The sequence below is a fragment of the Mustela putorius genome, unplaced genomic scaffold (assembly GCF_011764305.1).
Source record: "Mustela putorius furo isolate JIRA1106 unplaced genomic scaffold, ASM1176430v1.1 tig00000196_pilon_pilon_pilon, whole genome shotgun sequence".
Lineage (NCBI taxonomy): Eukaryota > Metazoa > Chordata > Mammalia > Carnivora > Mustelidae > Mustela > Mustela putorius.
The window spans coordinates 10,485,244-10,509,490 of record NW_025421310.1 but is presented as its reverse complement, the minus strand read 5'-3'; the positions used below and the strand labels follow the sequence as shown (position 1 = coordinate 10,509,490).

Sequence of the window (24,247 nt, the reverse complement as noted above, 5' to 3'; positions counted from 1 at the left end):
CTCCCAACATTCATTCCCTTACTTACAGGGGAAGAAACTTTTCCTCTTGAGGATGATTATCAGTCCCCCGACAGTAGCCCTGACCCTCAATACGGCGACTTTCTCATCTTTAAAGAGGGTATAGTTTCCACTTCATGGAGTTACTAGGATGATTAAAGGAGTTAGTAGATGTAAATAACTTTATACAAGTGTTTGGCTGGCAGCTCTCCCTTTAAGTCTTGTCTGTTGCTAGCATTCAAGTGGTGGTCTGATGGGAGAGGAAGATTCCAGGTTTACTTGACCCGACCCAGACATCGCACCAGGTGCCATTTGTTTTCTAATCCTCAACTGTTTTGTATTAGGCACAAAACTCCCGGCCTCAGCGGGACGTTCCTGGCTTTGCTGGGGACTATGTGCACTCAGAACACGGATTCCTTAAAGACCAGTCACATTCCAACACTCGTCCCCCAGAAGATTGGAGGTTAATGGTCACATAGGACTAGAATTCTTCCTTCACACCCCATGAATCTCTTTTCTTGTCTGTAAAATGGGGACAATAATAACAACTCCCAGCTTTGCACTGAAAAAATCAGTGAGATGCCGCTCTTTCGGCTTCACCAAGTGTTTGTTGAATGAACACACTTTATACTCATTTGTCAGAGGTAAAACTCTTTAATCTCAGACCATCCCTCCCAACTCCCGATCCCCACCCACGACTCTCTCCCCCCACACAAGGGCCGGAGAGCGAGGGCCCCTGCCCCCAACCTTGGGTGGACGAGGGCCCTTTAAGGCACCTGTGGGGGTGGGGGGAGAGGGGCGGGAGCTGGTGCCGTCCTGGATGCAAGGACGAACTACGATTGGCAGGCTGTTATGGGATGGAACCAATGAGAGGGTGTCAGATGCAGGGACAGGATTGGGCCATCCCTGGAAGGGGGCAGAGGGGAACGTAGTCAGGACTCGGTCAGAAACGACCCCAGTCCCAGTAGTGTAAAGAACGTAAATTTAAGGCCGCAGGCCAATCCTGGGCACAGGAGGAAGGTTTGGCCACGCCCTCAGGAGTCTAGAGCCAATCAGGCGGGGAAAACCCAGGAACGGGGGAATGGCTACTCCCAGGATATTGGTTAAGCCCTTTGGGTTCAAGCCAATCAAATGAAGGAGTTTCCCATTCTCTAGGCCGAACAGGCTTGCCACTACCCAATCCTGGGGCTTGACTGTTCTCTTTCAACCAATGCCGCGCGGGCAAAGCCCTTGTTGCTAGGCAAAAAAACGACGGGTAACCCCTGCGAGGGCTTTAAACTAGCCACGCCCCGATCTGGGAGCGACCCAATCCCTTAATCGAACGAATCTGTCGCCGGGCAAAGCAAGCGGCAACAGACGCAATAGGGAAACTAGATAGGTCTCACTCCTCGGCGCGTGAGAGGATCGTGGAGGGAAGGACAGCAGGGATTGGGAGGGAGGGGGCAATCCCGGAGCCCCGGGGACCTGAGAGGCCGGTCCCGGGTCGGACTCGGATTGGCCGGCCCCGGGGGCGGGGCAGGGGTGTAGTGTGGGGCGGGGCGGACGCTGGGCCGGGAAGCGCGCTCCCCGAGCCTCAGTATTTCCGCTTCAGCTTCTGGAAGTCGCTGGTGTTGAGCCGCGGTCGCGGCAGGTCCCCGAAGACCTGGGTGTCCTCGGCCTCCCGGAGCACCAGCGCGCGCATGCTCGCCGCGATGCGGTCCAGGTCCGGCGAAGAGGGCTGCGGGACCGGGGCGGGGTCAGCGCCCGCTGCGGCCCCGCCCTCGCCCCCCCAACTCCAAAGTGCCGCCAAAGTAGCACTTTGCCTACACCCACTAAGGCCCCTTACCCTGACTTGGTCCGCCTAAGATCCTCCTACCAAACTCAAAACACCACCTCCTCCATGAAGCCTTCCTGCCCCTCTCCTCCCCTTCTTGGCCTGACGCTATGTGCAAGAACAGCCACCTGTCCCATTGCCCTTCCAGTTCCTTCTTAAACAAAGGAACTGTGCTGCTCTGGTGACCATCACTCTGCTGACCATCAAGGCTGTGTGCACTCAGAGTCATGTCTAAAGATTTGGGTTGGACTTGGCACTGAGTCACGGGAACAATCAGGCCTCTGCCACCGGATAGTTGTCAACAAGCATTTCATCTCCTGAGGCTTTGGTCTCCCCTTTTAAAACGCGGGGCTGATGACAGAGCCTGAGACAATCAGCACAGTGATTGCTCAAGTACTGTCCACTACCATGCTGCCCGCGCTGTAGGGAAAGGATCCCTTTTCCGGTTGGCCTCCACCAAAGAGGGGCCCTGTCATCCTGTCTGCAGCCCCGGCAGCTAGTGCAATCTCCCTGATGGCCTGACGCCTTGAGCTGGGCCCAGCCTTCCCCAGAATGGGAGAGGCCACGGACAGAGGCTGGACCTCCGCCCATTCAGAGACTGGCCAAGCGCCACCACTCAGGCCTCAAACATTGTTAACTGGGCTTCCCCCAGTGGCAGTGCAGACAGCAGCAGCAGCAGCAGGGGATGGAGGCTGCCACTGTGTGAATGAGCCCCCTGAGAGGCACCAAGGGGAAGGGGACCATGAGACCACAGGGCCTCCACACTTGCCATCTGTAACTCCTTTCCGAAAGGAGGCTGTGTTCCAATCCCAGCCCTGCCCCTCCCAAGTTGAGGTCTCGGGAAAGTTACAGATACTCCCAGTGCCTCAGGGAGGTTCAGGGCTAGGTTAGGAAGAGCCACCCAGGCCAGCCCATGAAGGCCACAGGGAGGACTGGATGGGAGGCGGTGGGGGAGGGGCAAATTTCAGGAAGAGCCAGGAACATGCAGGGTGGGGACAGAAGGTGATCTAACCCCTCTGAGCCTCAGTTTCCCTTTCTGGAGGGGATATCAAAATATCCGTGTCTTGGCTGGAGCAAGTAAGTATTCTGTAAATGAAGCTGTTCCTGAAAACCTAGAAGAGAATTTCTCTGCAAGGCACTGGGGTACATTGCAAGGCTGCAGCTGTTAAACCTTTAGGGTTCTGGCCCAAAAACCTGCCTCAGGAGGTGGAGGGCAAGATCAATCCTAGGAAATGTGTCTTCCATCCCTGAGGGCTTCCTGGAGGAAGTGGCTCTGAGTCGTTCCCTCCACCCTCCTCTCCTCTCCTCCCCTTTGCTCCTCACCGGCCCGTTCTCCTCATCTGATGACCGTGCTTCTGTCCTCTTCTCCTTGAAGGCCCAGACGGGCACGGACACAGGCAGGGACTTGGCATACTGCTGTGTGGGCAAGGCTGAGGCCGGCGGCACTGAGTAGGCTGGGGGGCCAGCAGGGGTCTCCTCACTCAGGCTGCCATCTGGGAGAGAGGGCAGACTTCAGTCTCTGCCCTTGCCTTCATCCCAGCACCCCCCAGGGGTGGGGACAGCCTGGGACTCTTACCGTCTGTGCTCTCGGGGTCCGACTCACAGAAGGGGGGCAGGTCCTGGAGTGTGGCATCCTCGTCCATCACAAAGAGCCCTGTGGGTGTTAGCAGCCCAGGCCGGTCAGGTCCCACTACTCTTGGCTCCAGCCACCTCCCACTGCCACTGTCTCCCCACTCCTCGCATCCACCAGGCCCTTGCAAGCCACAGGGCCCCTGGAATTGTTCTCTCTGCCTCAAAACACCCTTCTCCTAGTTATCTGCCTGGTCATCCGCACAAATCCAGTTTCTGTTACACCCTCGGATGAAAGCAACTGGCTGAATATACATGAAATCCACACGGCATCTGGGATGAAGGACTCAAAATACCAACTGAGTACGAGACGATTATGATCCCTGTTTCACCGACAGGGACCAGGAGGTACAGAAAAGCTAAACCACTTGCCCCAAGTCTCCCACTTAATAACCATGTCACCGGGATCTGAACCCGGGCCACCTAGCTCCGAGGCTGCCCTGAACCCTATGCGGGTTTTCTCCAGTGAAGAAGCCAGCGTTAGTAGTAACGACAAATGAGTAAGTCCTGCTTACTGAGACCTTCCTGCAAACTCCTAATCACTCTTCAAAGCCCGAACGTTGTAATCCAGTCTCTTCAAAGTATCCAGCCTCTGGATTCCCCTCCAAAACAGCCAGTGGCTTTTCCTTCTGGCCTCCTTAAGCGGTTGCCTACGCCCCTGTAACTCCCATCTTTGTTCTCACAAGCATTAGGCACCGCACGTTTGGAAACAATTCCTGTTCTGCTCAAGCTCCCAGCTCAGGTCCCGACCCCATGGGCTCCACAGGGCACTGCCTCCTGTCAGGACTACCAATTCCTTGGCCAGACAGGGAGTCTCCCCAAGAAAAGGGCCCAAGGGGCACCTGACTGGCTCAGTCAGTTAAGCATCTGCCTTCGACTCATGATCCCAGGGTCCTGGGATTGAGCCCCACATAGGGCTCCATACTCAGCGGGGAGTCTGCTTCTCCCTCTCCTGCTCCCCCTACTTATGCTCACACTCTCTCTCTGTAACAAATAAGTAAATAAATTCTTTTAAAAGGGGAGGCGGGGGGCGCCTGGGTGGCTCAGTGGGTTAAGCCGCTGCCTTCGGCTCAGGTCATGATCTCAGGGTCCTGGGATCGAGTCCCATATCTGGCTCTCTGCTTAGCAGGGAGCCTGCTTCCTCCTCTCTCTCTCTCTCTGCCTGCCTCTCTGCCTACTTGTGATCTCTGTCAAATAAATAAAATCTTTAAAAAAAAAAAAATAAAATAAAAAAAATAAAAGGGGGGGCGGGGCCTGGCCCCAGGTTAACATGTAAGGATACAGGCTCGGAGAGGGGCCATGACCTGCTCAGAGTCACACAGCCGGGCACAGGCAAGCCAGCCCGCCCCCCCCAGGCTCTCTGTGATTGTGGCTGCCACAGAACACCTGGGTTCAGAGACAGGCAAGTCCCACCCCTCCAGGAAAACTGCCCTTGGAGGCAACTTGCCAAGCCAAGAGCCACCCTGCCCGGGTCTGTCTCACCTCCGTTGTCGCTGACACCCAGCCGCTCCCCAGAGGTCTCAGTCTCTGTCGGCTCGTCCTCATCTTCGTCGTCGTCCTCCCTGGCCAGGGTAGGCCGAGGTGGGCTCCGCGCAGGACTGGGTGGCTGTGGTGCTGGCGGGGGTGCGGGGGGCCGGGCAGCAGCGGCGGCCCTGTGGGCCAGGGCGATGTCGTGGAGGCAGCGGCGGGCGGCCTCGGCCAGAGCCCCACGCCCGTGGGCTGCATAGGCACAGGGGCCCGGGCGGGGCGGTGGGGGCGGCGCGGCAGTCAGCAGCACCAGCTCCGTGCCTGTCCGGGCCCGGAAGCGCTCAGCAGCCCCCACCACCGCCTCCCACAGCTCCTCGGGGCGCCCCGACGCCATCCACGCCCTGCAGAGCAGAGCAGGACAGAGAGCTGAAGCCCAGCGGATTGACTGCACAGTCTACACCTGCCCCCAGGCGTCCACCTTCCCCTAGACACCACTCTGATCCCTCCCGGCCACCTTGTTCCCAGCTGGGCTCACCCCCTTCCCCCAAATTCCTCCCCATCCGGACCTCCTGACTCCATCCGTCCCCAACCCTCCAGCCCCAACCTTCCTGGTCCATCCAGTTTTCACAGCCCCAGTCCCCACCTTGGCCCTGCCTTGTCCAATACAGAACCACCAACCACATGTGACTAAGGAGCACATGAGATGTGGCAGGTCCAAGGGGAGCGGGACCAGGAGTATGAAATCCACACTGGTGTTTGAGGACTTCGTACAAAGAGGGAGGATGTCAAAGGTCTCAGTGGTAGTCTGACGTTGATCACACGTCGAAAACACGACATTTCAGACATAATGGCTAAATAAACTATGGTGGAAATGAATTTCATCTGTTTCCCTTCTACTTTTTTAATGTGGCTTCCAGGAGATTTGACATGACAGGCCTGGCCAGCACTCCTTCTGCTGGACCATGGTTCCCACCTCTTCCTGAACCTCTCAGCCTTCCCCTGCCCCTCCCAAGTCTCCCCAGCACAGAGTTGTGGCCGCTCAGCCTCACACACTTCCAGACTTCTGAGGCCTGAGGCCTACAGTCCAGATCCCGTGTCCACCAGTTACTTGTCAATCTTTCTCTCACACTAGCGTGGAAGGAGCTTTCCCTCACCCCAGATCAGATCAGTCCCCCCTCTTTGGGCTACAACGTCTGTGAATCCCCCCATTCTAGCACAGGGCGCTCTGGGGGAGGACTGTGTGGGTCCATCTCCGTCTCTGTCTCCCCAGTCACTGTGGAGCTGCCCGAGGGTGAGCCTGGAAGGCTGATCCCAGAGCCACCAGCCTTGCCCCACTCAGTGGCAGGCCTCAGAGAGCAGGGGCGGAGCTCTCTTTGCTGAGACTCCATTCACGAAGCTCTGTACTTCCGAAAAGACTGTTCCGCCAGTTCCTCTGGAAGTCGTCCTGATCCCCCAGGACGGATCAGCTGATCCTGATTCTGATTCTGATCCTGATTCCTTAGATGCACAGTGCCCTGGGCTACCTCCATTACAGCCCACTGTCCCTTGAGCTTAAGACAATCGTACCTCTGTCTGCCTCCTCCATCACACTGTGAGCTCCCCAAGGTCAAGATAAAAAGAGCAAAGGGTGGGACGCCTGGCTGGTACATCTGGAAGAGTATGCGACTCCTGATCTTGGGGTCATGAGTTCGAGCCCCACACTGGGTATAGAGATTACTTAAATAAATAAACAAACTTAAAATAAGAGAAAGAGAGAGAGAAAAGAGCAAGGGGCACGAGAGCTGGATTCCTGCTATCTCAAACCTGCTGTGTGACCTTGGAACACTCACTGGCGCTCTCTGTGCCTCATTTTTCTTCTTCCTGTAGAGTGGTTGAGCCAGGGCGGCTGGGAAGCTGAGGAGCCTCCTCAAAAAGGTAGGGGCACCCCCCCCCCCTCACTGGAGGAATCCAAGCACGGTTCTAGTCCAGCCTGGGTCATGTGTAGCCTGACTTCAATTTGCTGGCCCTTTTCAACTCCTAAGCACATAAGCCAGTGTTTGCTGAGCACTGACTCTGTGTAGGGAGCCCACATCTGTCATTTCACCTCCAACCTGACCCACTAAGGTGGGAGCTGTTCCCTTCCAGATGAGACAGCAAGGCTTGTGGATTACAAAGCCCCTGCTGGAAGCCACACGCAGCAAGAACACAACCAGCACTATTCGTGACAGACCCCAGAGCAAATTCACCCAGTGCTTCCCACAGGCCAGGCAGGGATGCCAAGCAGGTCGTCACCATTCTCATCCACCCTCTCCCCAACCCTACCATGGAGGGGCTGTTATCACCCCACTTCAGCTGCAAACCAAGGACCAGGGAGATTCAGTATCTTGATTAGGGTCATAGGGCCAGAGAGGAGAGCCTGTTCTTAGCCCCAAATGCCATCTTGCCTTCCTTAGCAGGAAAGTTTTATGTCCAGATGGGGAAAATGAGACTCAGAGAGCCTCAGGGACTCGTCAGAGGGCTCAGAAGTTAAATGGGTCAGAGTAGGACTGACTCTGCTCTCTGCCTGACTCCAAAATCCAACAGAACTGAGAGGCAGCTCAGGGTCTCTCTCCCCTAGGAAACCAAGGCTCAGGGCATGGAAATGATTGACCCAAGGTCACACAGCCTGGCTGTGGAAGGCCTGGGGCTCTCACATCCCTGGGACATCAGGATGAACTCTCTGACCTAGATCTTAGGGTAGTTACAGGACTGAAAAGATTGAAGTGGGGAGAGTGGGAGGGAGGGTCTCCCTGCTGTAAGGAAGAGGCCTGGGCAAACAGGAGGAGGGCAACTCACGCCTCTCTGCGAAGGCCTGAGGGCTCTCTGGAGTGAGTTCTCCAAAAGTAGAGTGGCCAAGACCAGGGAAGACGCCACCCTTCCAGCTGCTGGAGGAAGTCCTGTATCCTCTAAGGAGCTCAGAGATGGATGGAGGGTTCCCCAGCCCCCCAAACTGAGGACTTTAGGATTAAGGAAAAGTGAGGCTTGTCCCCCACAGCAAGGGGAGGGGAGAGCTAAAGTAACTGGCCTCTTAATATAAGACGAGGAGGTGAACTGAAGAAAATGACTCTAGGAAGAGGTGAGGAAGGAAGCGAAGTCCGCCAAAGAATGAGGGATGCTAGTGAAGCCCCCTTCCAACCACCTGTCAAACTGGCAGTGCCTCCCACCCCCACCAAAGTGGGAGAAACTCGAAGATGCCCTCCCCATCCACTACTGCGCGTAGCCGGGGTAAAGATGAACGTCTGGGCATTTCCTTGACCTCCCCCCCACCTCGGCCGGGGGTCCAGGAAAAACCCACTTCTCTAGGAAGAAAACAGGAAATCCCGCCCAGGTGGGGGCCAGGACCGGAAGTCCCGCCTTTGGACGGGTGAGGGGCGCCCCGAGTACCCCCAGAGCAACCCCCAGACCCTGTGGAGATGGTCCACGACCAAGGCAAGGATCTTCTTGGGTCTGGAGACCGGAGGATAAGGCTGTCTAGGTTTTGCCTTGGGTCAGACACGACGGTTCCCGCGGGCGACCCCTTTCCAGCGCTGAGCGTAGGGTTGCTGGAAGATCTCTGCCCTCTGATCTACGCAGGCCATACCCCTCCCGCGAGCGGCTCGCCCTCCCAGCGCCCCTCTCCTCTGGACGGCCAAATCCTCCCCACACCGCGGTTCACAACGCCGCCTCCACTCACGTGCCCGTAGCCAGCATGGCCGGCCCGGCGCCGTCGCCGCCCTCAAAAGACATGGCGGCGCCTTGCGTCACTTCCGTGCGGCTGGCCCGCCTCCACGCTGCATACTCCGCCTCCCTCATTCGGCCACCCGAAACCAAAATGGCCGTCATCGGATCACAGTGGGGCAATGACGACAGCGGGGTGCCCATAAGAAAGATGGTGAAAGAACGGCTTCAGTTTGCCCGGAAACGAGCCAGAACCATTTCGATTTGCTCCCAATACGGCCGTCACTACGTGCCTTCTCAGGACCACAGTAAACTAAGGCCAGCGACCTGACGTCCCTTACCCATCGTCGACCTTTTCCACAGAAGTGGAGGAAAGCAGTGCCCATTAACGACATGGTGCCGCTTGCCCAAAATGTATATGGATTCTCCCTCCAATTTATCCCCTTTCAGCACCAAAGTGGGGAAAGATCCAAAGGCAACTTTTTTTGCTTCGGTTTGCCAGGCTTCAATATGGCGGCTCAGGCCACCGCCTCCCGACGGTGACTCAGGAATTCGACGGGGTCGGCTTCGTTCCCGGGAATACTGACGGCTTCATCCCGTTAACCCAGGTCCCTCGGCACCTCTTGTGACGTACACCTCCTCTCACCTTCTTTTCCTTTACCCGTTTCTTTTCCAGGACCTCTATGTCGCGCCCCTCAGGGAGATGGGGGCATTGTTAATGCCCCGCATTAACATGGCCGCAGCAGACAGGCTTTGGCCGTGCCCTCGAGCAAAATGGCATCTCACTGGCTTCGATGCCAGTACACAATATGGAGAAAGAAGCCGGTGTTTCGGCGAGAGCTTGGGCGAGGAGGTGGAGCCCTTGGACCCTCCCCCTTGTTTACTTCGTGGCTGGGGAACAGCACTGCGCTTGCGCACTCTTGCTGGCCTGCTCCACCTTCGCCGTCTGCGCCATGTGACTTACACACTAGTTGTTCAAGTTCAGCCACCCCACTCTGAAAGATGGTTACATCCACTCCTGTTCTAGAACAGGCAAGGGCGCTACCACTGTCCAGGCTTGAGGGGGGTCTCCTATCCGGATGTGACAGCACGATGACCCGGAAAGGGAGAGGGCCGGAGGAGTGGGACCTCGGCGGCGACTATGGAGGGAGCCGGTTACAGGGTAGGCAATGGAAACGCGTTCTTATCTTTCTGTGGATGCGAAGCGACGCCCTCCGGTAGTCGGCTTCGCCCCAACGCCCTGCCCGGGCTCTGGGAACCCCGCTGAGCCTTAGCGAACACACCGTTCGTTTACAAATGCGCTGTCACCCTCTCCTCCACTGCCCTAGGTTAGACGCTTACCTTTTAGCCCCGCCCCGTGGGCGGCCGGGAAGTGCTTGTGGGCCCCGCCCCCTTGAGTCTTCCTGCGTTTGGGTCCCGCCCCTCACTGGTTCTGTCCCCAGGTGGTGTTTGAGAAAGGTGGCGTGTACTTGCACACCAGTGCTAAGAAGCACCAAGACCCGGACTCCCTCATCGCTGGCGTCATCCGCGTTGTGGAGAAGGTGGGCCGGAAGGGAGCAGGGCTCGGGCAGGTCCAGAGCCGGTTGGAGGCGGCATCTGGAGGCGAATGGTCTGGAGGTCCCAATGGGACTGTGGGAAGGCAGGGGGTGCGGACTGCAGCGAAAGAAGGGGCTTTGTAAGTCTGAGGGGCCAGCGGAGGGAAGAAGTCTGGAAATACGACTTGGGGAGATTTGGGGGGGATGTCTCTCTAAACCCTCTTTTTTTCTCAGGACAGTGATGTCCTTCTGCACTGGGTTCCGGTAGAAGAGGCTGGGGATTCCACCCAAATTCTCTTCTCCAAGAAGGTAGGCTTTCCTCCCTTCCCCTTTCTCTACTTGTTTTTTCCCAGGTTGGGGCAGTGGAAGACATTTGAAGAACCTGGGTGTAATATCAGACTTACTCTTGGAGCATATGTGATCCTGCTTGGGGTCTAGGCTCTCTCCGCCCCTTGGTTTTCTTTTCTCTGTGAAATGGGGCTGAAGGTGCCCATTTGAAAGAAAGCAGACACCATGAGATTCATAGCGGTGGGGAGGCAGCCCCCTCATCCCCTTTCCTTTTTGGGAGAGCCCTGTGATGCTGCAGGAGGTCAACACAGCCAGTGGATTCAGGTTTCACGGGCTCTCAGTCCACAAGAACTCGAAGGGGTGTGGCATTTCCCCAGGAGCGGAAAGTATACTTTCTAGGGCTTCTTCCTACTCTCCGTACCAGACTTTGCTCTTTTCGTTATGAGACTCCTGAGGCTTTTATTAGAGATTGTTACAGACTTTTCATCACCAGGCCCTGTGCTGGGACCCGGAGATGAGTTTACCCCAGACCCTGCCTCAGTCTTCACACTCATTCTATTTTGGGAAACTGAGGCACAATGATTGGAAGCCCCTTTTGTAAGGTCAGAAAGCTAGGAAGTGTTGGAACTGGGGTTTGAACCTGGACTCTGTGGTTTCAAAGGCATGCCCCTTTCTGGAGGGAGCAGGTATTAGCGCTGAAACTCAATGATGAGAAGGGGGCAAGAAGGTATTTCAGGGACAGCAGGAGGAAGAGCATTTCAGGATATAGGAGGAGATGGGATGTCTCTGTAGAGGGGGTTTGCTGGGATGGTGGTTGGGCTTGAAATGCACAGCTGAGAAGCTTGGACTGTGTTCTGGAGTTCCCCGGGGGAACTATGGGAGGAGAAGGGTGTGGATGTGGAAAGCTCCGTTGGGAACCCATGCGGGGGATGGGCAGAAGGCCAAATGGAGGGAGGATGGAGGCTGGGAGGTCAGGGAGGTTAGAATGATGGGTCAGGGAGAGAGAAGGAAGCCTCACCTGGGGCAGTGGGGCTTTGAATAACCTGGGAGTGGGTAACAAATGGAAATTCCAGAATTCTGCTGAGGAACACCTGGCTTCCCAGGGTTGAGGAAGAAGCAACCAGCATTTTGCATTTTTCATCAGCCTCACAGGCCAGCTGAGTGCCTTTCTTGAAAATGTGGCTGTCCTCCTCCGTCCTCTCATCCTTGATTAACAGATACCCACTGAGGCAGGCTTCAGTGGAAAAGGCACGTATGCACGCAGGATACAAGGAACACAAGGCTCCAAGAAACACAAAATCAGGCTGGTGACAAGTTCAGGAGACAAATTTTTTCCTCTCCTCTCACGAGACACTCGGAGAGATGGAGCTGCTGGCCTTGGCCGGTGATGTCAGGGCCTGGATCACTGAGACCCTCCTGTGCATGCCCTGGTCACCTTTAGATGACTTGTTCAGCTGCACCTCCTTTTAAGGCAGGAAGAGGGGGGCGAGCAGGGTGCCAGTCACATCTCTTCTGCTCATTGGGAAAAGCAAGACATTTCCCAGACACTCTGCATCAGCGAGGAGTTGTTTTCGGCTGTGGGATAGAAACAGAAGTGACAGCGGCTTCACCTGCATAGAAACGCCTGCCTCTGCGGTTGAAAAGGCCATGTGTCACCACCAACCTGGCTTCCTTCCAGCATTGCTCTGCCATCCTCACAGCTGCCTTGTGGTCCAAAAAGGCTTCTGGAGCTCCAGTTTTTTGGGACTGGTTTCGCTCCTTGTGTTGCAGGTTGACTGAGGAGCTCTGTTCGTCGTGATTGGTCAGGGAAGCATGCTGCTAGAGCAGCTACATTCCTTGTGGCAGGGGGCAAGAGCTCTTCCCTGGCAGTTAAACAGTCCATCCTGGAAGGGGTACCTCGCAGTCCCCTGGTCAGAGCCAGCTGCATGGCTACACCCAGCCATGCGATCCTGCTGTGTGCCCAAGAGGCAGAGGGCTGCAAACACTGGCGGAAGGCAGTGTTGACTCTCATTATGTTATGTAAACGTTGGTGAAATATCCCATTCACCCCACAAGACACGGGATGGCTTTGCTGGGGCTGGCTCAGCAGCCTCGTGGACAGGTGTCTCTGTGACTCCCCTCATGGCCCTAGTTGGCTATCAGAGCTCCAGATACAGTGTTCTCCTTCCACAGCCTTCAAAGACTGGCCTGAATAGGGTGGTGGTCACTTATGTAGGTGCCCTTTTTTATCAGGAATTTTCCTCCTTTTAAACTCTCCAGAGGTGGCATCTTGGCTCCCACTGGCCAGAGACAGATCCACAAGGAAGGCTGAGAAAGCAAACAGTGGGAGGCTTTGTTGTGGGAGGGGCTCTGTGAACCTGGAAGGAGCAGAGAAACGGCTTTTGGGTGGACTCATTGTCTGGGTCCTTCAACAAGGACCCTCGTGCAGGGTTTTATTGCGGGAGTCCTGGGACACTCCAGTTACTTTCAGCAGAACGGGATTCAAGGCGGGCCAGTAGAGGCCTGGCAAATTTGTACGAGAGCTGGCAGAACAGGACTGACCCTGTAGAACTGACCTGCCCGGGGAGCTGCCACCACCTCTGAAATGAGGGCAGTGGGGAGAGATCATTGTGGAGCCTGTGGAGACCCAAGAACACTACCACCCGAGCTGCCACTCAAGGGCAGGAAGCCACTGGGCCCTCACCAAGCCAGTGACTGGGCGCTGGGACACAGAGCTAGCTACCTCCTCCACCCTAGTCACCTCTCTGTGCCGGAAAACAGGAGCCTCCCCCGTCAGCACCCACCCTGGGAGTGGCAAGAAGTTACCCCTGCCTCCTTCCTGCCTTCTGCCTCTGCCTTGTGGTGTGACCCGTAGCTGCAAAGGAGTCTGGGAAATGTAGTTTTCGCCTTCCAGCCTCTGCCTGACAGAAAGGCATACACTAGCCCATGAAAGGGACTCCTAGCCTCTGCAGCTCTCCCTGTCCTTCCCCACGGCCTGTGGCCAGCACTGTTGGCTGACTGCACGTCGTCTGCCTCAGTTTCCCTATTTGTTTACTGGGGCTGCCTTCCAGGGCAGCCTCACGGCTCAGATCTGGAAACCCTCAATCCGCAGCACCTCACTCTCTTCTCTTCCTTTCCTCTCCCAAGGACGTCAGTGGGGGTGATTCCTGCACTTCTGAGGAGGAACCAACCTTTGACCCTGGCTATGAACCCGACTGGGCTGTCATCAGCACTGTGCGGCCACAGTCTCGTCACTTAGAGCCCACCAGAGGTAGGCTGAGCCTGGGCCCCTGAGGGGCAGGTGGAGACACGTCTTACCTCAGTGGTCAAGGCTCCACAGACTTTGCTGGCCATAGTCAAGGTGACTGTCCGTTGCTGGCCTTCCAGTCTCAGGCGCGTGGATCGGGGTGCAGCGCTGTCCCCGGCCCAGGTTCCGCCTGGCAGGGTCTATGGGGTTTGCAGTCTGGCTATCTCTCCGGGCTCCTGGGTGGGTTGTGGGCACCCCCGCAGAAATCCTCTGCTTGTGAAGGTGTCCAGGCTGTGGCGGTGACAATTGTGGGGTGAGAGAGTGATTTGGGCTATTCTGGAGTCCTACAAGGTTCTGGGGGCACCAGAGGAGGCATCCGGCCCCTCCGGAGAATGGAGAAGCCTTCCAGGAGGAGGCGATGCCAGCCCCTGGCCCTGGGGGACACCTGGGAGTTTTCTCCCCAGCAGAGAAGGTAGCCATGCAAGGCCAGAGGCCCTGGGTGTGTTTAGGACACTGGAGTGTGGGGCTTGGAGTGAAGGAGAGGCTGGAGATGAGATGTGCGGGGGGCAGGAGATGGACCTCAGGGAACTGCCACCAGGTTAAGAACACAGTCTTTGCTCTGAGGGCCACAGGGAGCCAAGGGAAATTTTCGAGCAAGTCAGTCATGTTTCCAAGGAGACGTGGCTCCCCATGGAGATCTGCGCTGCCTCTGCCTCCCCAGGTCTGCTCCCAACATGTGCTCTTCCCCAGGTGCAGAGCCCAGTTCCCCTCGGGGCTCCTGGGCCTTCTCGGTGAGCCTCGGGGAGCTCAAGTCCATCCGCCGGTCCAAGCCGGGCCTCAGCTGGGCCTACCTGGTCCTGGTGACCCAGGCTGGGGGCTCCCTGCCTGCCCTGCACTTTCACCGAGGGGGGACCCGCGCCCTTCTCCGGGTCCTCAGCCGCTACCTGCTGTTGGCCAGGTGAGCCTTTTCCCAGCATCAGGCCTTTGTGGCAGGCCCTGGCCCCCTGCGGCTGCAACCTGGCCCCTCAGGGCTGTGAAGCAGATTTAAAGGTAGACAAAGGGGGCGGTGCCTGGGTGGCTCAGGCCAGGATCCCAGAGTCCTGGGGTCACAATCCCAGAGTCCTGGGGCCGAGTCCCGCATCAGGCTCCTGGCTCGGCTGGAGGCCTGCTTCCATCTCTCCAACTCTCTCTGCTTGTGTTCCCTCTCTCACTGTCTAATAAATAAATAAAATATTTTTAAAAAAACAACAACAAATAAAGGCAGATGAAGGGAATCAGCTGATACATGTAATCACAAAGTCAACGTGTGGTTTGATTTCAGGCAGGACTTAGGTCCTGGAACTTAGGAAGAATTGCTCTTTTTCCCTCTTAAGTTTGTATTGTTCTCCAGAGGTCCCTTAGCAGCCCTGGTGACCGAAGCAGCTCCTTCCCCAGCAGCATCCCGGAGCTGCCTCTCCCTGGCCTGTCCCTAAATTGGTTCCTGTGGGAAGCAGGAGGGCCTTGGCCCTCAGTGGCCAGTCCTGGGTTGTGTGTCCACCCCTGGGGTCCAGCAGTAGGTCAGGCTGTAGGTGAGGGACTCCCCAGGGGCAGTTGGACTGAGAGAGGGAGGGGACGCACGTGGGGCCCTCGGCCTGGGTGTCACCACATTGCCCCTCCTCAGCTCCCCACAGGACCCCCGCCTCTACCTTGTCTTCCCCCACGACTCCTCGGCCCTCTCCAGCTCCTTCCACCACCTCCAGCTCTTCGACCAGGACAGCTCCAACGTGGTGTCTGTGAGTGTTCCACTGACCAGCCTGGCCCCTGTGGGCAGGGAGGGGCAGACCGTACTGGGTGAGGAAGGGTGGGGTGCAGCTGTGAGCACCCTGTTGGCCCTGTCCGCAGCGCTTTCTCCAGGACCCCTACTCCACCACCTTTAGCAGCTTCTCCCGTGTGACCAACTTCTTCAGGGGAGCCCTGCAGCCACACCTAGAAGGGGCCTCCCCTGATCTTCTTCCACCCCCTGATGACGAGCCGGAGCCTGGGTTTGAGGTCATTTCCTGTGTGAGTATCAGGTGGACCCTCCTGTCTTCTGGCTGTCACCTGGGCAGGTGACTAATTCCCTAGGCCTCCTTTTCCCCCAGAACGGGGATGATACAGCACCCCAGTCATAGATCGCATGAGGAGGGGCTTTGAGGAGAGTGCTTAGAGCCTGTGTACCTATTTCCTGTTATTGTGGGGGGAGGGGAGCTTCCTGACACGAGGTGGCTTTGGTACTGAACCCTGGGGCGGGGTGCTTCCCACCCTGCGGGTTAACTGTCTGTGGAGCTAACCTGCAGGTGGGCGGGGCTGGGGAGGGTGTGGGAGTCCCTGAGCTCACCGGCCTTGTGTCACACAGGTGGAGTTGGGGCCGCGGCCAGCCGTGGAGCGGGCACCTCCACTCACCGAGGAGGAGTGGGCCCACCACGTGGGCCCTGAGGGCCGCCTGCAGCAGGTCCCCGTGCTGAAGGCCCGCATCTTCTCCGGGGTGAGGCGCCGGCCGTGTGCTGTGGGGTTGGGGAACTAGGTAGGGCTTGCGGGTGGCCATGGGAGGCCCTTCTGAGCCACCGGTCCCACTCTGTCCCCCAGGGTCTGAGCCCTGGCCTGAGGCGTGAAGCTTGGAAGTTCCTCCTGGGGTACCTCAGCTGGGAGGGCTCAGCTGAGGAGCACAAGGCCCACGTGCGCAAGAAAACGTGAGTGAGAGCCACTGCGGCCACCCCAGCCGACCATGTCCCCCATTCCAGAACAATACCTGGCCCATCACAGGTGCACTGATGGGCTCGCTCCGCAGTTGTCAGTCATGAGCCCACCACGTGCTGGGCACCCACCGTCACACATGGAGACGGCAGTAAGCAGGCAGGCTCGTCCCCCGTGGGCATCAGTTTTTGTTCCAGCAATATAATGTCGTAGCTGTTGTCACTCTTCAGCCGGTTTCCTTAACCCGGGGGGCCTGCTTCTCATTCCTGGTACACTACATGTTGTGCCCCTGCTGCGTGTCCTGGTCCCCCGCCCTGGTGCTCTCTGTCCGGTGGGGATGACAGACTGAACAAAAGCCCACAGTGGGGTCCCTGGCTAGCTCAGGAGTGTGTGTGGCTCTGGATCTTGGGGTCATGAGTTCGAGCCCCAGGGTGGGGGTACAGAGCACTTGAAAAAAAAAAAAAACTTTAAAGAAAAGCTCACAAGGATGTTGTGTGTCATGAGAGATGTCAGGAGTGGCACAGGGCAGGGGGAGCGATGGCCAAGATGAGTAGGTGGCCTGCTTTGGTGGCCTCGTGTCTCACCTGCCCTTCCCCCGCAGGGATGAGTACTTCCGAATGAAGCTGCAGTGGAAATCCGTGAGCCCTGAGCAGGAGCGGAGGAACTCACTGCTGCACGGTTACCGCAGCCTCATCGGTAGGCTGCTGGGCAGGGATGGGGTGCAGACATGGCACACAGTGGGAAGGGTGCAGGGAAAGCCCTTGCCTCCCTAGGAGTAGGGATGATGTCATCTTCCGTGGAGAGATGGGATGGGGCAGGGAAAGGGAGCCAGACTCCTTGGGTTCAAATCTGCTGCCTACTTGCTGTGAGATCTTGGCAACTGATTTTGCCTCCTTGGGCCTCAGTTTCCTGTCTATGGATGGTTCAGTAGCTGTTGGTCGCTGGGAGGCTGTGGCGATCTGGCAAGTGGCAAGCATAGTGCCTCATTCGAGGGTGCTTGAGGTGGTTTCCGGACCAACTCACACCTGCCTGAGGTCTGCCGAAGGGAAGAGCGGGGGCTGGTGCCCGTGGCCAGGAGGGAAGGGCCCCCACAGCATTCTCACTTTCGCATTCTGCGCCCTGTGTTCGCAGAGAGAGATGTGAGCCGTACTGATCGGACCAACAAATTCTATGAGGGTCCCGAGAACCCAGGGCTGGGCCTACTGAATGACATCCTTCTCACCTACTGCATGTACCACTTTGACCTTGGTGCGACGCCAGCCCCGGGGGGCACTAGGGGCCAGGCCTTCCCTTGGGGGCTGCTGGGGGCCTGGGCTGGGCCCTGACCTCCTATCCCCCCCACCCCTGTCCAGGTTACGTCCAGGGCATGAGTGACCTCCTCTCCCCGATCCTCTACGTCATTCAGAATGAGGTGGATGCTTTCTGGTGTTTCTGTGGCTTCATGGAGCTCGTGGTGAGGCCCCAGGCAGGCACGGAGATAGGCCCCTCAAAGGATGGGGGTGGGTGTCTGCTTCCTCATGTGGCCTGCCCTCCCTCCCGCAGCACGGGAACTTCGAGGAGAGTCAGGAGACGATGAAGCGGCAGCTCGGACAACTGCTGCTGCTGCTGCGGGTGTTGGACCCGCAGCTCTGCGACTTCCTGGGTGAGTGTCTCTGTGGGCAGGCAAGGAGGTGGGGTGACCCTCCCTTCCTCCACCCTTCTCCACCCCCCACCGCCAGTCTCTGGAAGTGGCCATGGACGGGCTCTGAGACGTTTGGTCCTGATCCAGACAAGGGAAACATCCCTGCAAAAGCCAGAATGCAAAATTGCCATGTAAAAGCAGGATTGTGGTTTAGAGCGATCTTCAGCGAGTCCCTGTCCCAGGAGTGGGACCTGTAGGTTTCCTGCAGTCCCGTGCTTGGCAGATGGGCCTGGGGCCTCAGCATGGCCACTTCCGGGGGTGCTTGGACACCAGCCGCCCAACTGTGCAGCAATCTGTCTGAACTATGTACAAGAACAGATTTAACCTGTCCTGCTGGACACTACGGTTATTTGTAATTTTGCATTATGAGCAGTATCATCTGGATAGTTCCTTTAGGCTAAATTCCAACAAGTGGCATTATATTCTGGGCGATATTTTTACGGCTTTTGAAATGTTTGTTCCCATCACTGCTTTCCTGGAAATTCTTACTAGCTGATGTTTCTGCTAGCCGAGTCTGTGAGAGTGTCCATTTCCTCACACCTCCACCAGCACTGGGTATTGATAGCTTTTATTTTTTCCCTGAGTGTCCTGCATCCCTTTTATGTGATGTTGGGGCACGGAATTAGCTCACCTCATCTGGAGCCTGGAAGGCAGGATGGGAAAGCTTCCTGTTGACCCAGAGCATTCTTGGCTCAGCTCCAAAGCCTTCCCATGCTAGGCACGAGTTACTTGCCTAGACTAGTAGAGATTCCTACAGCCAGGATAACTTCTTAAGAGTCTCGGGCTGACCAGCCTGCACACTGTGAATTAGGAGGGGATTGGAATGGAGTTTGAGCTTTTTCTTTGTGGAGCACCACCCCTCCCACCACTGTCTTCCTCCAGATTCCCAGGACTCTGGCTCCCTCTGCTTCTGCTTCCGGTGGCTGCTTATCTGGTTCAAGAGGGAATTCCCCTTCCCAGATGTCCTTCGGCTGTGGGAGGTGGGCCTGCCACTGTGGGTGGGAGGGCAGAGAGGAAAGAGAAACCAGTCAGCTGTCCTGGGCTGGGATGTTGGTGGGAAGTGGGCAGGGGGTAGGGCAGACCTCGGTGGGACTTCAGGTAGAGGCTCGGCCATAAACACCTCGCTCTGGCTCTCCTAGGTGCTGTGGACAGGGCTTCCTGGCCCCAATCTGCACCTGTTGGTCGCCTGTGCCATTCTGGACATGGAGCGTGACACCCTCATGCTTTCTGGCTTCGGCTCCAATGAGATCCTCAAGGTGAGGCCCTGGCTCCTTCCAAGTCCCCCTCCCTGCCCATCCTGACCTCTGTAAGCGGATATGTTAGCTGAGGTGTGAACTCGGTGGAGGCTGGCACTGTGCCTGTGCCACAGGACCTTGGGGTAGTAGGTACTTCAAATAGGATTATGGAAAGTATGGTTGGCTAAGTGGTGAGCACCATAGCCAGGAGACCTGGCTTGTTTTTCTCCTCTTCTATCCCATCCCTGGCTCCCAACAGTGCTCTCAGAGTGCGGCCAGCCCATGAGGGGGGGACCTGCCCCTTCCCCAGTACATGGAACGCGAGGCAGGGTCATGGGGAGAGCTCAGTGTCCTTTCCCTTGGTTGTATCCTGCCTGTGGCAAAAGGTCTGAAAGGACATGACCTCCCCTTCCCCCCAGTCCCCAGCTCCACCCAGTCTGTCTTTCCTCCGTTGTATCCCCAGCACGAGGCACAGAGTGTGCACTCGGGCGGTGGTGGTTGAGTGCTGGCCCGCAGGAAGGCCGGCCTGACCCACCCCCTCCCACAGCACATCAACGAGCTGACCATGAAGCTGAGCGTGGAGGACGTGCTGACGCGGGCGGAGGCCCTCTACCGGCAGCTGACCGCCTGCCCGGTGAGTCTGCCCCTCTCCCACCAGCCTCCCCCCTGCCCCCCTCCCTCTGGGGATACAACTACTGACTTCTTGCCTTTACCCCCACCCCTCCAGGAGCTGCCCCACAACGTGCAGGAGGTCTTGGGTCTGGTGCCCCCCACAGAGCCCCAAAGTCCCTCACCCCCTACCTCTCCACTGCCTCTCTCACCCACCGGGGCCCCACCGGCCCCACCGCCCACCGAGGACACAGCCCCGCAGCCCGACAGCAGCCTGGAGATCCTGCCGGAGGAGGAGGAAGAGGAAAGCGCAGAGTCCTAACCCCCCCAGGGCCGGCTGGCCCACCCAGCACAGGCACTTTATCCTGCTCTCCAAGTTTGGGGGGGAAGGGTCTGAATGGGGCGGCCTTCCCGCCATTGCCTCCCGTGCCCTCCCAATGAGCTGATTTGCTTACATGGACACTTTTTGTGTCCAGTTGTCCTCGTGTAGGTGGAGGAAGGAGGCTGCCTCTTTGGCATGGACCCCCAGGGGTAGGGGGTGGTGGCTCGTGGTCCCTTTTGGTCCTGCGGTGGAGCCAACACCTCACCACGTGATCCTGATCCAGCCAATGAGACCGAAGAGGAGGCCCCCTGTGGGCCGGTGGAGGTAGTGCCCTGACCCCTTCCTGGATCTGGGGCTTTTGGAGGAGTGAGGATGTGGTGCTGGGGTATGGCCGCCCCCAGTGCTGTGTGGGGACACATCCCGGATATAACCGAGATGGAAGGGCCTGCAGAGCTGTTCAGACGCTCTGGAGACTCTGCTTACCAGCTTCTTGTTATGTGAACAAAAAAATAAACTCGTGTTTAACCTACTGTCCATCGTGCTTTCTGTGATTGGCATCAGGACTCCCATCTGTTTCGTGACATCCAGAGTGGACACTGTGATTACCATTGCCCAGGGGCGCAAAGCAGTTTCGTTCCTGTCCGCCTTCCCCAGTGGAGCCCCGCCGCTCAGGGAGAAGTAGGACAGCTTCTGGGGATTTTAGAATAGGCGCACCTTTCTACCGCGAAGGCCAATGGCTTTGCTCCATACAACCCGGGAGGCGACTGAACCCAGGGAGCGGGCAGGACCACAGGGCTTTTTCTGAAAATACTTTTAATGCTCGGGTCTCTTGTGGGTGGTGTGCCGAGCGGTTATCCCGTGCGCAGCCTGGGCGTGGGTGGCACCGCCCTTTTCGAACTCGCAGCGGGAACGGCTGGGCACCAGGCGCACTACGCCCTCCTCGGTGTTGCTGTCAACCATCATGTGCCCCTCTCGGCTGTTGATCAACACCGCAGCTCGCAGCGCCGACTTGACAGCGGTCTCCACCCAGCCGTGTGGGTAGGCCGTATGCTCACCGGCGAAGTAGATGCGGCCGTAGGGGACCGCCCAGTCGTAGTCTGGCCCCTCGTCCTTGTCTTCATGCCAGAGCAGCGGCGGCTGCACCACGAAGCCGCCCTGGCTATGCGGGTCCTCCGCCCAGCGTTTGACGATGCCGCTGCCGTCCCACAGCCGGTACACAATCGGCCCGTGCAGCGCCGCCACGTCGTCGAGCGCCACGCGCATCGCGTCTTCGGGGCGCAGGCCGGCGAACGACGCCGCAGCGTCCGACCACGTGTACGAGGCCAGCAGCAGCGCGCCCTCGCCCGGGGGCGGGTAGAATATCACGCGCGACGGGCGGGCGGTGCTCGAGTGGCCGCCTTCGATGTGCTCGTCATGCCAGAAGGGCCGGCGGAAGCTCAGGAACACCTTGGTGGCTGGCACGTAGTGCAGCGCGCGCAGCGCCTCCTGCCGCCTTCGAGACAGCGGCGGTGAGAAGGTAATGCGCTGCAACGCTGGGCCGCTGGCTGTCAGCAGCACCACGTCCGCGGTCATGGCCTTCAGACTCCGGGCCCTGCGCGAGCTGGCGATGTGCACGCGCACATCGTGCGTACCCTGCGTTATCGCCACGACAGGCGCGTGCAGCAGCACCGGCCCGGACAGCGAGCTCAGCAGCGCTCGGGGCAGCAGGTCCCAGCCGCCCACGATGCGGCTGTACCTGCAGGCAGGGCGGGAGCATGAGCCCGGGGCTCGGACCCTGCAGCTCCTCGTCGGCTCCTCCCTGCGGGACCCGCCCTCCCCCCCGCCCCCCCCCGCCCCCCGCGCACTCCCGGGTGGGCGTTTTAGTTTTTGGCAGCAGGTCCCCCCCTTCTCCCGCCCCTTCTCGGAGGCCCCGCCCACTCCCTTACGGGCCTGTCACCTGCCTGCTCCTCGCTGACCCTGCCCACTCATTACCCCTGCCCTCGCCAGTCCCCGACGTCCCCCAAGAGCCAGGGAGCAGAGAAGTGTCCGAGCTCGGCACCGCCCCCCTTCTCCTCTGGGCCATGCCTTCCTCCGGGAATCATTCCTACCCAGTTCCTCCCGAGGACCCGGGATGAAGAGGCGAGTGCGGCAGGACTCAGGCGCCCCTTCTCGTCCTCCCACCAGTCCCGACCCCACCCAACACTGACGGTCCCGCCCGCCGGGTTCCTCGCGCTCCCGGGCCCCGTTGGCCCCGCCCCTGCCCGCAGGCCCCGCCTCTCACCTGAGCCGGTCGCTGAGGCAGCTGTGGGCCCTTAGGGCCTCAGCGAAGCTGAGATAGAAGAAGCCGTCTTTGGACATCACGTCTCCCAGGAGCCGCACGGCAGGCTGGCTCAGGTTCCCCTCCCCGAGAAGGTATTCCTGCAGGACCGGTGCACGCCCAGGTCAGGACCCAAGTGGGCTGCACCCGCCGGCTCTGGCCTCAGCCCTGTGGTCGTCCCTCCCAGGCTGAGCATCTTGGTTCCCTGATTTGACAGTGAACTTAGTACGGTTCTCTGAAGCTCAGGGATCCAGTCCCTGCTGTTGTGACAGATGAGGGAAGAAAGCCCAGAATGGGAGCATGTGCTGAACCCGGGGTCAGGCAGGGTTCCCACCTTCTGACTCCAGGGCTACCGGCCAACGGGCACCCTCCTTGTTCGGGTTTCTCAGCGACGCTGAGGCCCCCCACTTACCAGGAGCGTGTGTTTTTCAAACTTCTTCATTGCCTTTCTGCAGCCCAGTGTCTTGAGATCTTTGAGGGCCTGTGGTGGGATAAGAGGATGACGCTGAGCTCCAGGGGCAGGACCGCAGAGGCCAGGTTGGTGTGCAAACCCAGGGTCTCCTCCTGCACCTGCCCCTGCCAGCCATTTGCCACTCCTGCTCAGGCCACCTGGTCTTTGCCCATGCTGTGCGCTCGGCCTTGCCCTCCACTGAAATCCACTGTCACCACTCTGTAAAGTCTCCCCAAGTTGTTACTGCCCCTTCCTGCCCCAGCCTCAGCCCACCCTCACGGTGTCACACTCAGCCCCACTGGGCATGGTTTGTTCTGCATCTGTCCCTAGCCTATGAGTCACTGCTGTATCCTGCTGGTGCTCAGTGATTGTCACCTGGATGGCTGTGGGCACAGACAGAAGCAGAGTCCCTTCTGCCACCCGTCAGCCCCGAGGGGCTTAGTCACTGGTTTCTCTCCTGCCCAAGGCCCTCTGGTGGCTCCCCAGTGCCCAGAGCCCCAGGGCTGTGCCCTCAGCCGGCCCCTCGGTCACCATCTCTTAGCGCAGCTCCAGTTCTGCCGCACTATATACAGGGCCCAGTGCGCCCCCCTACCACATCTGCACCGCTGTACGGTTCTCCACAAGCGGCCACCCTTTACCGTGCTGTTCAAGCCTCTTTCCTTCCTGACAGCCCCGTTTCACCTTTGCCCTCTTCACTGTCCACCTGGCTTCTCTCTCGTGGCCAGGGAACTCCCCAAAGGATGTGCCCCTTCACTCACTCATCATTCACCTCGAGTCTCCTTAGGCTCCGTGGACAGTGCCAGGCCACAAAAATGGCCTCAACTCAGTGCCCACCCTTGTCCCAGAGGGAAGACAGACAATTAGGAGCTCCCAGAGGAGGCCAAGTCCTGCTCCTCCCTAAGGGCACCAGGGAAGACTTCCTGGAGGAGGGAGGTTGGAGCTGGTTCTTGGGGGATGAGCAGGGTTCGCTGGGTGGGAAAGGGAAAAGGCCTTCCAGGCAGGGCAGGAAGCAACAGCAAGCAAAGGCATGGGTGCAGAATGGTGCAGGAGCACAGTGGGTACGAAGGAGGAAGGAGCTTGGGTGTTTGGGGCACCATGAGGACTTTGGGGGTAACAAAAATTTCTTGGAGGCTGGAACAGGTGGGAGAGACCAAGCCATTCAGGGCTTGAACCTAAGGCTAAGGCACTGGGGAGCCACTGGGGGTTGTGAGTAGGGGACGAGCAGGGTGAAGGTCCAGGGTAAAGGATGAAATCTGAGCTGGGGCAGGGGCTGTGGGGACACAGAGGTGGGAACAGTGCAAGTGCTCAGGG

The 24,247-nt window shown here is 58.3% G+C and overlaps 3 protein-coding genes across 13 annotated transcripts in view; 1 reads left to right on the top strand and 2 right to left on the bottom strand.

Annotated features, from left to right (window-relative positions):
* Positions 1-631: 631 nt before the first annotated feature.
* On the bottom strand, positions 632-9,937 carry AKT1S1 (AKT1 substrate 1). Of its 6 annotated transcripts, none has more exons than XM_045077010.1 (5): positions 9,923-9,937; positions 4,922-5,307; positions 3,387-3,464; positions 3,134-3,303; positions 632-1,714 (listed from the first exon to the last, which is right to left on the bottom strand). In XM_045077010.1, exons 2-5 carry the CDS (start codon positions 5,298-5,300, stop codon positions 1,571-1,573), a joined length of 771 nt encoding a protein of 256 aa, XP_044932945.1. In that variant the 5' UTR covers positions 5,301-5,307; positions 9,923-9,937; the 3' UTR covers positions 632-1,570. The 6 variants fall into 6 exon arrangements, with proteins under 6 accessions (XP_044932945.1, XP_004767302.1, XP_004767301.1 ...); XM_004767245.3 differs by lacking the exon at positions 9,923-9,937 and adding an exon at positions 9,228-9,381; XM_004767244.3 differs by lacking the exon at positions 9,923-9,937 and adding an exon at positions 8,598-9,182.
* Positions 9,538-20,719, top strand: TBC1D17 (TBC1 domain family member 17). 2 transcript variants are annotated; one of them, XM_013063858.2, is made up of 18 exons: positions 9,542-9,743; positions 10,024-10,122; positions 10,351-10,425; positions 13,531-13,654; positions 14,381-14,588; positions 15,291-15,402; positions 15,512-15,670; positions 16,005-16,133; positions 16,235-16,338; positions 16,944-17,038; positions 17,474-17,590; positions 17,695-17,795; positions 17,885-17,984; positions 18,906-19,003; positions 19,163-19,279; positions 19,806-19,892; positions 19,986-20,222; positions 20,344-20,719. In XM_013063858.2, the coding sequence occupies exons 1-17, from the start codon at positions 9,723-9,725 to the stop codon at positions 20,187-20,189; spliced, it is 1,950 nt and encodes a 649-aa protein (XP_012919312.1). In that variant the 5' UTR covers positions 9,542-9,722; the 3' UTR covers positions 20,190-20,222; positions 20,344-20,719. The 2 variants fall into 2 exon arrangements, with proteins under 2 accessions (XP_012919313.1, XP_012919312.1); XM_013063859.2 differs by lacking the exons at positions 19,986-20,222; positions 20,344-20,719 and having other exon boundaries at positions 9,538-9,743; positions 19,722-19,857.
* Positions 20,720-20,985: 266 nt separating this feature from the next.
* Positions 20,986-24,247, bottom strand: part of IL4I1 (interleukin 4 induced 1) — a 37,176-nt gene continuing 33,914 nt past the window's right edge. For all 5 annotated transcript variants that reach the window (XM_004767239.3, XM_004767240.3, XM_013063860.2 and 2 more), the window contains 3 exons: positions 22,898-22,966; positions 22,450-22,586; positions 20,986-21,924 (listed from right to left, as the gene is read on the bottom strand). In XM_004767239.3, the coding sequence (XP_004767296.1) occupies positions 21,003-21,924; positions 22,450-22,586; positions 22,898-22,966 (1,128 nt within the window). In that variant the 3' untranslated portion in view covers positions 20,986-21,002. The remainder of the gene's footprint in view (positions 21,925-22,449; positions 22,587-22,897; positions 22,967-24,247) is intronic.

Excerpts from the sequence above, each read along its gene's own strand:
- AKT1S1 (XM_004767244.3), bottom strand. The coding sequence starts at position 8,785 with ATGGGCACCCCGCTGTCGTCATTGCCCCACTGTGATCCGATGACGGCC. Across the intron at positions 5,308-8,597 it reads GCCATGCTGGCTACGGGCAC|GGCGTGGATGGCGTCGGGGC; the intron begins GTGAGTGGAGGC and ends TCTGCTCTGCAG. Across the intron at positions 3,465-4,921 it reads GGGTGTCAGCGACAACGGAG|GGCTCTTTGTGATGGACGAG; the intron begins GTGAGACAGACC and ends TAACACCCACAG.
- TBC1D17 (XM_013063858.2), top strand. The coding sequence starts at position 9,723 with ATGGAGGGAGCCGGTTACAGG. Across the intron at positions 17,796-17,884 it reads GTGGCTTCATGGAGCTCGTG|CACGGGAACTTCGAGGAGAG; the intron begins GTGAGGCCCCAG and ends TCCCTCCCGCAG. Across the intron at positions 19,893-19,985 it reads GGCAGCTGACCGCCTGCCCG|GAGCTGCCCCACAACGTGCA; the intron begins GTGAGTCTGCCC and ends CCACCCCTCCAG.